Raw genomic sequence first — 12604 nt, 5'->3', positions numbered from 1 at the left:
GGTTGGTCGAACTTAAGTGCAGGTGGACTACAAATGGAACTATAAAGCTTACACTACCAACAGTTTTTTTTGCATAATCATATGCAGACATCTGTTTAGTTTTCTGTGCAGCATGTTGACAGGATCTGAAATAATGAGATGTCTCAAAAGCTGAAGTGCATTAAGTTTTAAAAACCATAGAGGACATTACGCAAGAAGAGACCCGCCAACAAACAGGACAGAAAGAGACAGAATCTTAATTTTGGCTTAATTGCATAAAAGCCCTCACGCTATGAATACACCTTCCCTCGCTACAGCATCCCTTAAATAGTCAACCAAGGCACAGCTTTACTTTGACCCACTGTAAAAGCCACCATTTCTGAAGCCTTTGACTCCTGCTAGGATTTAGAAATGTGCACTTCCTAACCAGCGAGTCCCTATAAGCAAAAATAAGACTACCAAACAAGTCTGCAGTAAATGAGCTAATGATAAACTAGGCAAAGCTCTAGTCTCAAACAGATTCCAAAGAAGTATGAATGTCTTGTACTCCAGCTTCGGTTTTCAATAGCCCACGTTTTATGAGTACAGTAGCATTTTAATCGTAGAAGTACAAAAGTCTAATTTCAGATTTTCAAAATCTTCTTCCACCTTAATAAAAATGATGGTGGATGGCTCCTTTAATGTTTCAGTTGCCGTCTCCAGCTACTTGGACAATTAACCGAACCCTTATTTTGACAGTCAGTGCCCCACGTGTATGGTTTACAGCAGTTAAGGTGCAACCCGATGCTGACCTCCTGACCCTGGCTATCATATTGGCTTGTAAGTTCTTGCCAGTATTCACAGGATGCTGCAAAACATGCTGCCGCTGTGGCAACCACTTTCCACAGTTGCGCTGATCCTGGTGGTCACGGAAATTCCAAGTCCAGAGGGATACTGGGATGAAGAGAGACCAGCAGGGGAGCTGGCCAGTGGGCGAGGAGGAGGGTTTTCCATAACCCAGGGGGGAACAGATGTACAGCTATGAAATGAAGAGAGAAAGGGTAAACAGCAATTGGGAGGTGCCCTTTAAGATTATTTTTCACCCCACCCCGATTTGTTTTTTTTTAAAACCATTTTCATCTTCAGCAGTTCCTGAGGGAAATAACCTTTAAGCTGCACACCATTTTTTATGTCACTAGCTAGCTGTCACTGACTGTTATACAATTCTGAGTAAACGGTGAATTTTTAGAGCTTTTTCTTCTCATAAAAACCTGCTTCATTCAAAAACGTTGCTATTAGAGTAAACTGTAGCAGTACATGTATGGGTCCAGCCCAGCAAAGCTAATAAATAGAGAGGGAATGTGATTAAGAAAAACAACCACTGCTCTCCACTGAGGTAATAAAACCAGTAAAAGAACTGCAGTGTGGTGGGACGCACTACCAACACGGTAAAGAACCAAGGACTAAAGCCTCTAAGGAGCCAAACCCCAAACACAGAACTCAAGTTAATAAGATGAGGCAGCAGCAACTGATTCAAGCGGTATCCTGATATTTAGATGGCCTGCCTTAGTACTTCTCCAAGTACACCATCTTCTAACCTCTGAGGTTGGGCTCTAGGTCTTGAACTGGGGGATCATTTCACATGTAAGGAAAATGTGATCACTACACCACGAAGCCACTGCTTTCCTACTAAAAGCAATGACCTCAAAAAGTTCTTTAAGTTAACCTGCAGATCTGAGTAATTTTTTACTCAGATCACTTACTATTTATTAGTAATTTATTAGACACTGCACAGACAGCAGAAGCGATAGAAAGTGACGACACTAATTCCACTGATGGTCTACTGCAGGGGTCTCCAACTCCAGGCCTCGAGGGCCGGTGTCCTGCAGGTTTTAGATGTGTCCTTGATCCAACACAGCTGATTCAAATGGCTAAATTACCTCCTCAGCTTGTGTTGAAGTTCTCCAGAGGCTGGTAATGAACTAATCATTTGATTCAGGTGTGTTGATCTAAAACCTGCAGGACACCGGCCCTTGAGGCCTGGAGTTGGAGACCCCTGGTCTACTGAATGTCTGCCAGTTTTTAATGGGCCTACTGATTACCTGTCATCATGCCTGAGAATGCTATTGTTCCGCAGCACACAGCTCTCATTGCCAGGATCCATATGTAGCAACGCTTTTCTGTTGTCACGGTGACCCTGGAACAAGATGTTGTCATGGACAACACCTTTAACTGGCCCTAGCACGGCAATCCCACAGCCTTGTGAGGGTTGGACACGATTGCGCATTACCTGAAGACAAAAAAATTATTAAAAACTCAAATGTAATAAAGTTATGGTTAATATAAAAGTAAACAGCTACAATATGCAGGTCTAATAGTAGGTTTGGAGATCTTCAGTCCATCCCACCTTGATATCGGCAGTTCCACAGACCTGGATTCCACATCCACGGTTCCCAACAACATCATTCTCCACAATCTGCCCATTACCACTGAAACTGACACCATAGCCACTGTTTTCATAGATGCCATTACCACGAAGCTCCACTCTGCAGTCTTTCTCCACCGCAACACCACCTCGACCATTTTCCAGAATGCAGTTTGTAGCAAGTCGGGTCAGCTGACTGCTTTGCAGCACGGCAATGCCAAGGCCACGGTTACAGTTTATCAGGTTAGCGAAAACATTCAGGGCCTCAGTGCTCTTTACATACAGACCAACTGCTATAGGAAGGGACAAACAGATGGAGAAATGACAAACAGTCTTTCATTCTCCCGTTCTATCGGCATTTGATGAAACAGATCAATTTAGTACCTCCATTGTAGCTCATGCAGTTGCTCTCCACCAGGGCCACGCTAATAGAGCGGCGAGCAGAGTGGCGCTCATCTTCACTGTCCAGGTCACTGTCCCAGGCAAACAGTTCACCTTCTTCATTAAAGTTCTCCTGCCCTTCACGTCCCTCTCCTTCTACACCCCTCCTGTCTGCACCGCCTCCTCCTCCAGCGATTCCTTCCTGCCCAGGCCAGTTTCCCTCTCTGACCTCAATGTTCTCTGGGTCCTTCCTGCAGAACACTGCCAGCCCATACATACAGTTATGGATGATGTAGTTGCTTAGGAGCTGTGGGAGGCTGGATGACATAACCCACACACCGCAGCCTTTGTTACCTGAAGGAGTCAGAGAAAGAGGGAACTGAAACTGTTCTGAGTCAGGGGTGTTGAAAATGAGCTATTAAACACAATGAAGCCTCTAAGAGATAAATAATACATACAAAAAACCTGGTTTCCCTCAATAAGTCCACGTCCTCTCTCTCCCACCACAACACCATCTGAGTAGCCGTAACAAATGTAGTTGTTCCGTAAGATAGGGTCGCCTCCTCTGCGGATATCCACACCGCCCCATTGGTTCTCTCGAATTACATTCTCTGGAATTAAAATTAGTTATTATCTGTGTACATTAGTGGAGAAACACAAAGAAGCCATTTGTCAATTTGTGTGTTCATCTGGATAAGACAATGGAGCAGATCCACTGACACACCTGTTATCGTTCCTCTGCCGTTCTCATTTATAGCAATCCCTGCAGCCTGGCCCTGGAAGATGTGATTCCCACTGAGAAAGAAAGAAAAAAAAGGGGGGGATAAAAGTTCCCACGGAGCAAATGATGAATAGGAGGACAGAAAAGTGGTGTCAAAAGAAAAAAAAAAAAGAAGCTAGCTCTGCTGTAGGCTTTCTACAAAAATCCAGATTTCTATCTTTTTAAACAATTCCAGTCTCAAGATAAACACGAACACAGTGAATAATATCCAAATTAATTGCTTGCAGACTCCAACCTACCTTACCACGGGATTTCCACTGAAGAGAATATATACCCCAGCTTCTTTGTTGTTGTAAATCTGATTGCTTCGAATTGAACCTTTTCCATTTCCAAGGACAACAACCCCAGAGCGCAAACCACTGTGTATTTTGTTGCACTGTGGATTAATAGTTGATAATGGATAAAAAGACTGAGGAAATTAGTTTCATCTGGAAAGCCTGAATAGATCATTTCTGGAAATCATAAATATTCATACTCTGGGTCTGTCTGTTTTATGCATCTTAAGCTCTTAAGTTGAGTAAGTTAGAAAAGTAATGAACAAAAATCTCCTCATCCATGATATCTGGGCATGCTGCTGAAAGGCTCTGGGACATGCTATCACAGGAAATTTTTTGTTTGCTTGCATCTTTAAAAAGTTGGAATCCAATCAGCAATTGTGTGGCATTTACCACAATGGTTGGGTTAGCCCCCTTTCGGATATCCAGCCCTGCCTCCCCGTTCGAGTGAATGTTGTTTTCTGCTATGAGGCCCTGAGCAGAGAGGCGCAGAAACACGCCTGACGCACGACATTCGCAGACCTCGTTTCTCAGCATTACGATCTGAAGCAGGAGAGATAGAAAAGGAAGGTGATCAAGTAGCAGCTTGAATAGGACACTGATGCTAAATTACTAATGATACGAGCTACTTTAACTTGATATGTTTCCCAAATACACACAATACACAATCGCAGATGCATGCCATTTGTATGAAGCAAAGTTACTAGGAACATTATTAACTGTGGAGTTTTGGATGCAGCGCACGGCGTAGTTCAGGCTACGAAAAACATTCTCCTCCAGTCGAGCTTGTCCATAATTGGACAAATGCACACCGCCCTTCCCGTCCCTGAAGAGGCATCGTCTGAGGATGCAGCCAAGTGTCGATGCTGCCAACATGTGAGCCTCCGGGTCTCTGTCTAATTCCTGCTGTAGGGTGAGAGGGTCAGGGATCATAGAAGGGGGATCTGGGGAAGAGGAAAGTGGAAGAGAGCCATCTGGCCGGGGGTTGAGCAAATGTGATAGGCCATGATGGTCACATGGGATTTTGTACTCCAGTGTAAACTGCTTTTTGGTGTTGTTGGCCCCCCACTCGTCTCTGTTCTCCTCTCCCTCACTGCGCTCACCATCACTCCAGCCATCTTCAATCACTGTCCTCTGACATACTGCATCTACCCCTGTTCTCCTCTTCCAGTCACCTATGGTTATGCTCTCCTTTTTAACATTAGCACCTGGAGGTTGATGTCCACCAGTGGAGGCAGCCGGATGTCCTTTGGGAGAACCATTATGCTCAGATAGGCCACATGATGAGAACGTCCTAGCCAGAGCTGCCAAATGTTTACAAGCCCAGTTCCTTTCTGAGACCGGGGGACCTTCCACAGTCACTGAAGCTGTGTCACTTCCTGAGAAGTCACAGCTGTCAAATAAACTCAGGACAACTCCCAGCAAGTGTGCAGAGCTGCCCTGGGAGAAGGAGCAAAATCGAGCCTGGCAGGTTCCTGGCCCGCGGATTTGCAGCTGAGCCCCCTCAAAGTTGCAGTTATCTAGTTGGACATGTCCCCAGGATGTCTAGAGGAGAGCAAGACAGAAAGAAACAAAGAAATATAATTAGATTCTATTTTCTCTTGTGTTTATAGGAGTGTATAGACTAGGCCAATCTGACTCTGAGACTCTTAGGAAACAAGCTGCACCTTGTAGACAACCGTGGAGAACCAGGGTGGCATGAACACCAGATTACACAGCCTGGCAGTAGGGCACTGCTGTTCCATACACACTAGGAGGGCCACCTCGCCCAGTCGGCCTAACCCAACCAGCTCCACCGGTACTTTCAGCGCTACCTCAGCCTGCTCCTCATACACCCCTGGATGGAGCACCACTCGGTCGTAAGGCCCCACCACCCCAAGGGCTCCGCGCAGGGTCTCAAACTCACATCCCGGCCCCACGTGCCAAACCCTGCGATCTTTCCGACGACGGAAGAAGAGAAGGCAGGCGGAGGACTGGAGCTCTGGACCATTTTGAGTCCAGGTGCGGGTGGCAAGGGCATGTTGTTTCAGGGCCTCTCTCCACGAAGGGGGCTCCAGATGAGGTTGACTAGGCCAGTTGGGATGTCGGCACTCAGGGCAGCCCAGGCAGAGCTGTCTCCAGCGGGTGTTATCCAGAGAGAGGATGAGCTCTCGCCAGGCACGGCACACCTGGCAGCAGCGGCCCAGGTCAGGGAGAGGGAGATAGGCTAAGATAACCCTCCACAGCTCCACGGGGAGGCTGCCCACCTCCATGGCAGCAGAGACGCCGGCTGGTTAGCACCGCGATGGGAGGGATACCTGGAGACAGACACACGTGCACACGCACGCGCATTTCAAGGCAACAGGAAGGCAAACCGTTACACAACAATATTACCCAACAGGATATTCAACTGCGTTTCGTTTTTAATATTCGCACATCAACACCAAATGGCGCCACGACCAGCGTTAATTTTAGCCGAAAAACAAAATACAGCGAAAACTAGATATGAATTATGTAATCTCACTGTTCATTTTGCGTAGCGGTAAACGATATCTCCACTAAGGGCCTGTAATATTGCCCTGAAAGTTTGCTACAGTTAAACGCGGTTAGCTAGCGGCGTAACTAACGCTAGCCCAAACGTCCTTACCTTTTACCAGTTTGCCATAGTCAACACATGTCGGCTCGACGTTTAGACAAGCCATCTATCCGGCGTTGCATGCCTGCGACACTGACTTTGTCCTCGCATCCTCCGGAGTTCACAGCTATCATAATTACTGCAGATGTACCATCGAAATAAATGGAGTTCAGACGATTGCTTACAGTTTACAGCAAGAAACCCAAGATCCCCATCTTCCGCTTCCCAAAAGTGGGCGTTTACTTCAGCTTCCCCTTGGTGCATCCAAGGGGAAGCTGAAGTATAGGGAAGAACGTTAACTAGTTAGACCCCAAATTCAGAGCCGGGCCAAGGTTTTATGGTGCCTTAAGTGGAATTTAATTTGGTGCCCCCCCCCGCTAATCCCACCTCAGCACCCCAATATTAACTATATATTATCAATTTAAAAAATCCTTTGTGCATTCTTCATTTACCAAAACTATTATCATTACTTTCTAGTGCACTGGAGAGAAATAACAACAACAAAAAAAACCCAGCAACCTGACAGTGTATTTTTTTTTAAACATACTAACTGTTTTAATTGTTGTTGAAATGTGCAAAATGACAGAACAATCATAAGGAATTTAACATAGGCCTAAATATGATTATTTGTTATGCAACGATGCAAGTTTTAAAACAGAACAAATTAAACAGAAAGCTAGCAGTAGGTTACCAACCATAATGCCTGTGGTTTCCATTGCCTAAACTCAACACACCTTTAGCTAATTCTGTTACAGTATTGTCAGTGGGCCTCTTTAACAATAGGCCTATTCTGGCAGTCTGTGAGAAATATTGCTTTAGGTTTTATTATCAGTTATCAAAATAAATAGTGAAGCAAATGTGAGACTAAATGCGTTTTTCTTTCCTAAAACAGTAAAAGACAGCATTTATTAAGTTATCATTTGTTACCTAACCAGTTACATACTGGCTAATATATATAAAATTAGCAGTTATTGAGAAGAGGATGAAGAAATTTTCTTTTTTTTTTTCTTTTTTCTTTGCGTTGTATACTGGTGTGAATGGCATATCATGTGACACGGGCATGATGTTTTACTTTGTTTGAGTCTGGAGTGTGGAGTTTTGGTCACTCTGAACTTGCATGGCTTCTCTGTTTATGAGATATTTGCACACTGAGCGGACAAAAACTGAACTGTTAACAAATAGGTTCTCTCTAATTAATGGATGTTTTTCTGGTAGCTTCTGGCTGCACAGAATGTGAGTAAAGGGTTAGCATGAGGATGAAAGGACTTAATACAGTAAGTACATTATTTATTTCCACTCAAAAGTAGAAAAACCTTTCATTTTTTCTTTCTGAATGTATAGGCAGTTTCTATTAATATAGGTTAATGAAAGTAAAGTTCTCTCTCTGTTGATGTAAGCCATTGTAGCTCATCCACCAGTCTCTTTCTCTCTCATGTGTTAGATGCTTTTTTTTATTTGATAAGTTACAGTTTGGACTGGTGTTTACATCACTGGATAGACTATCACAATACACAACCAAAATAACAGTGAAGCAGTCCATTGTCAATATCAAAATCCAGTGCCAATGCTATGGCAGAGAGGCCTGCAACTCTGCCACAAAAGCAGCACTTTCCTTCCCACAGCAGTGCTTTGTTGCTGATTAATGCACCATTCAAAATCCATTCTCTCCTAATTTAACAGTCCTTCACAGCTTATAGAATAAGTATTAGCATGGAAAAAACGGAAGTCCATTATATTCATGTAAGAGATCACATCCCGAAGAGGTGAGAGTCCAGTCTTGTCTGCACAATCACATGGCTTGCCCTACCTCATCTAGCCTGCAGATGTCACTGTTGAAACATTTTGATCAGAACCTCAACCACAAATAGACATTTTATTTAATAAATTATTCTGACATGTGGTAAATATTAATTTCAGTCAGTTACCCTGTTGACATTTAATATTGCTCTTGTCTTTAGAAAGATTACCACTTTTAATGCCCTTCCATCTGCCACCAATCTGTTACATCATTTACTGTCTTTCATTTCATAACTCTAAATCAATAATGTGGTTCTTATGTATACCCCAGAATCTCTTGCAAATCTCTTCACCTTTGTAAGCTATTAAATTCAGCTTCTTATCAGGATGATGGCTCCAGTCAAACTGTAAAGCATTCAGGACTCTGGGGCTTTTATTGTGAAAGATAAGGACATGAGCACATGGTAGCTTCATCGTGTTTCTCGGGTCTGCTTTGGCCCACTTATTAACCAATCAGCGTTCAGCCTATGCCAAACTATTCCTTTTTGGATTTCAAAAGAACGGCACGGGAGCACGCTTGTGTAAGCTGAATACCCGTCTCCATAGGCTCTACATACATATGGAAACGGACAAAACTGTGGTATCATAACATAAAACCTGAAAGAGAAAACATGACTTCACAGTGCACCTGCGGGGACCGGTTGCTATGACGACTAAAGCCACTGAGAGGAGTGTTAGGAAGGCAGACGTGAAGGTTTCAAAGAAAAGCTTATCAAGTGAAAAGTCGTATTAAAAAATAGTTTCAGCCTGAGTGGCAGCAACTTTCCTACTACAAAATATGAATTTTTCAGTTTTATTTATACAGCGCCAAATCACAACAACAGTTCCCTCAAGGCGCTTTATATTGTAACGTAGACCCTACAATAATACACATATTATTGTAGTATTGCGACCGTGGTTCAGGGGATTGGGAAGGTCATCTTGTAACTGGAAGGTTGCCGGTTTGATCCCTTCCTCTGTCTGTCTTGGTCGTTGTGTCCTTGAGCAAGACACTTCACCTACCACCTACTGGTGTTGGCCAGAGGGGCCGATGGCGTGATATGGCAGCCTTGCTTCTGCCAGTCTGCCCCAGGGTGTGGCTGCAACTTTAGCTTGCCTCCACCAGTGTGTGAATGTGAGAGTGAATGAATAGTGGAATTGTAAAGCGCTTTGAGGGTCTCGAAAAGCGCAATATAAATGTAATCCATTATTATTATATAGAGAAAAACCCAACAAGCATATGACTCCCTATGAGCAAGCACTTTGGTGACAGTGGGAAGGGAAAACTCTCTTTTAACAGGAAGAAACCTCCAGCAGAACCAGGCTCAGGAAGGGTCAGCAATCTGCTGCGACCGGTTGGGGTGAGAGAAGGAAGACAGGATAAAATACATGCTGTGGAAGAGAGACAGAGATTAATAACAAGTATGATTTAATGCAGAGATCTCTATTAACACATAGTGATTGAGAAAGATGACTGAAGAAGAAATGAATACATCATGGGAATTCCCCAGTTTTAAGCCTAATCTTAAAAGTAGAGCTAGTACTGCATCCAAACTGGAAGTCAAGTCAAGTCAAGTGGCTTTATTGTCATTTCAACCATGTGCAGAAGTAGAACAGAAGTACAATACGACAATACGACCACAATACAACCATGTGCAGTATGTACAACGTTCCTCCAAGACTGTGGTGCTACATATAACATGTAACAGACAATCAACACGGGGCTACATAGAGGGCAAGTGTGCAAAAATTGAAAAAAACAAAACAAGACAAAGACAGTGTAACACCAGAAAAAACAAAATGATACAGACACATGGCAGTGCAGACACAGAAAGTGTGACAATGCCAGTGGGTTGTGCAAAAGACTGAGCATTCTGCTAAAATTTGCTCCTCTGGGCTTCCTCACCAATATGTCATTCTGAGCATCAAACCGTGCGTTGTTCAGTGCATCTGTTAGCGAGGCGTCGCCATCAACCCCAGGTGTCTTCTTCTTGTAGTTGCTGATGGCCTTGATGCCCTGCTACATGCAACTGTCTAGGAAGTGGCCATGGATTCTTCTGCCGTGTACTTGCTTTGCTGCACTGATGTCTTGAGACAGTTTGGCCCTTGCTGTTCCCAGGGCAAACAAACAAAGGAACCACAAAGCTGTCAGTAAACCATTTTATGCCTTACCAAGCCAGGTGTATCCAGAAATCTTGGGAAAAGGTCCAGGACAGAAGAAGCTGTGGCTGGATCTTGAATCACTTTTTGCCTATGTTGAAATGTCACCTTCATTTTCTCTTTGACAGTTTCATGTCAGTTGAGTGCCTCATCACTGACATAGCTTCCTTGCAGTCATCACCTGACAACTGTCTCGCATTTGAACACAAGTTGTGAAGAATTTTGGGGCTGTCTTGAAAAGCTGACCTTGGTTTCTGCATCTCTTCAGTAGAGTTGCGCTGCACAGTTTTCAATCTCCATGCCAGGTAACCAGAACCACTTTGGTGATCATAGAAATGTTCCTATCGAATTATGAGCAAGAGAGATTTGTTCCGTATTGATTACCTGTTACCCTACACTGTTTGTAGCAAGTTTTGGATACTGAAGAAAACTCCTTCCTGACTGTTGGGATTGTTCAGTAATACATGTCAAAAAGCCAGATATGGCAAATGCATTAGAGGTCTATTTAAATCAATTGTTACAGAATGACATATTTTTTGTACATTTATTTATTTTGGGTCCATTATGTTATAAATGAGCAAAGGACTGAAATCATTTTTTCTCACTGTTTACATTTCTACTGTTTAAGTGACTGGTATTCATACGGTGTTAAATTAATGTGTGATGAGTAACCTGTGCATTGTGCATATGGTGGGTTTCAGCAGTTGCTGTAAGAAACAGTATTACTGGCTTGGACAAGATATGTAATGGTGACTTATAGCTAAGGTGACTTAAGTATACATGTTAAGTGATGTTTAAAAAGTAACAGTAATTACTGTGCTTTAAAGTTGTAACAGTAAGCTGAGATTAATATTCATTTGCTCCTCAACTACCAAATCAAATTTAAGCTGCTGCATTAACGTTTACATTAAGGCTAAGTATACAAATTAAAAAAAAAAAACCTCCAACAATGGCAGAGTTTGAGACTAATCCAGAAATCAGTGAAAAGGGTGATGTGGAACAATTTTCTGCAGATGAGCAACTACAAGCAGTTGAAGGCACAGCTGATGATGTTTCTACTATCACAAAGAGCACGACAGAGCCAACGAGTCCGTACGTTGACGGAAAAGGGCAAAGAACTGTACGATAAGCACATAGGCTACATTCACACTGCAGGCAAAAGCGCATCAAATCTGACTTTTTTGAACCTATGCGACCCATATCCTATCATGGTATGACAGTGTGAACAGCACAAATCCGATATTTTCAAATCCAATCTGGGTCACTTTTGTATGTGGTACTGAATCCGATACATATCTGATGTTTTAGAAAGCGACTGCTGTTTGAACGGTCATGTCGCACTAAATCCGTCTTTTACGTCACTGACACAAGTTAGATGCCAATTATCAGCGCCGGAGAAGTGCACGAGAAGACATTGTGAATGCTTCTTGGCCATCCAGTGAAAATGTTGGGAAGACAGCGTTGGAGAAACGTGGACCTTTTATTTGTACTGTATAATCTCCTGTCATGGTCCGCGGCCCGGCGTCCGAGGTGCTGATGGGACTCCCGTGGGCGTGGCTGCTAACTCCACACCTGCATCCCATCCCAGGCGATCACCAGGTGGACTATTTAATCCTGCCCAGCCTGCTGCTCCACGCCAGTCCGTAGTCGTCCTTCAGCGGTAACGTACACCTGCGGGAAAGCCCTTATGCAAACCTATCCGTGTGAACTAACACTAACTCTGCCCTGTGTACTCAGATCACAGCTCGGCGTGTTTGAGCCACCAGCCTGTCCACCTGCCCGTCTGGAATTTGGATCCCGATCAGCCCCAGCCGCCTCAACCTTTCTGGAGCTTCTCCCCACGGACCCTCACCCCTCCCTCCGGTTTCCTCGGCCCCGCTATCATCGTAAGACGCGCACTCTACCTCCCCTCGTATGCTGCCGTTTTCCCCGCACCCCAATAATCCTTTTTCCTTTTTCTGTTTCAGCCTCCCACAGTCCCGCTCTTGGCGTTCCAGCGCGACTCGCCTCCCGGTCCCTCGGTTTCTCTGGTTCCGTGCGTTTTTTCCCTTCTACCCTCCCGGGACACCCTCAGTTATAATAAAGTTTATTTTTTGTTCTCTCGTACCACTGTGTGTGTGTTCTGCTCCTGGGTCCAGCTTGTGCGTGGAACTTCGGTTCATGACAATCTCCTCTCTAAAACAGCAATTAGGATCATTATTAGGCCATATGTAAATAAAAAAATAACTTTATAA

At 44.0% G+C, this 12604-nt stretch overlaps 1 protein-coding gene across 1 annotated transcript; it reads right to left on the bottom strand.

Annotated features, from left to right (window-relative positions):
- Nucleotides 1–532: 532 nt before the first annotated feature.
- fbxo10 (F-box protein 10) lies at nucleotides 533–6712 on the bottom strand. The gene is made up of 11 exons (XM_026170900.1): nucleotides 6447–6712; nucleotides 5488–6117; nucleotides 4541–5365; nucleotides 4214–4363; nucleotides 3785–3921; nucleotides 3489–3559; nucleotides 3223–3375; nucleotides 2768–3118; nucleotides 2366–2676; nucleotides 2061–2248; nucleotides 533–997 (listed from the first exon to the last, which is right to left on the bottom strand). The coding sequence occupies exons 2-11, from the start codon at nucleotides 6070–6072 to the stop codon at nucleotides 817–819; spliced, it is 2952 nt and encodes a 983-aa protein (XP_026026685.1). The 5' UTR covers nucleotides 6073–6117; nucleotides 6447–6712; the 3' UTR covers nucleotides 533–816.
- Nucleotides 6713–12604: the final 5892 nt, after the last annotated feature.

This window comes from Astatotilapia calliptera, chromosome 6 (assembly GCF_900246225.1).
Source record: "Astatotilapia calliptera chromosome 6, fAstCal1.2, whole genome shotgun sequence".
Taxonomy (NCBI): domain Eukaryota; kingdom Metazoa; phylum Chordata; class Actinopteri; order Cichliformes; family Cichlidae; genus Astatotilapia; species Astatotilapia calliptera.
Note: the sequence above shows the minus strand (reverse complement) of the source record. Positions and strands in the feature narration are given on the sequence as shown.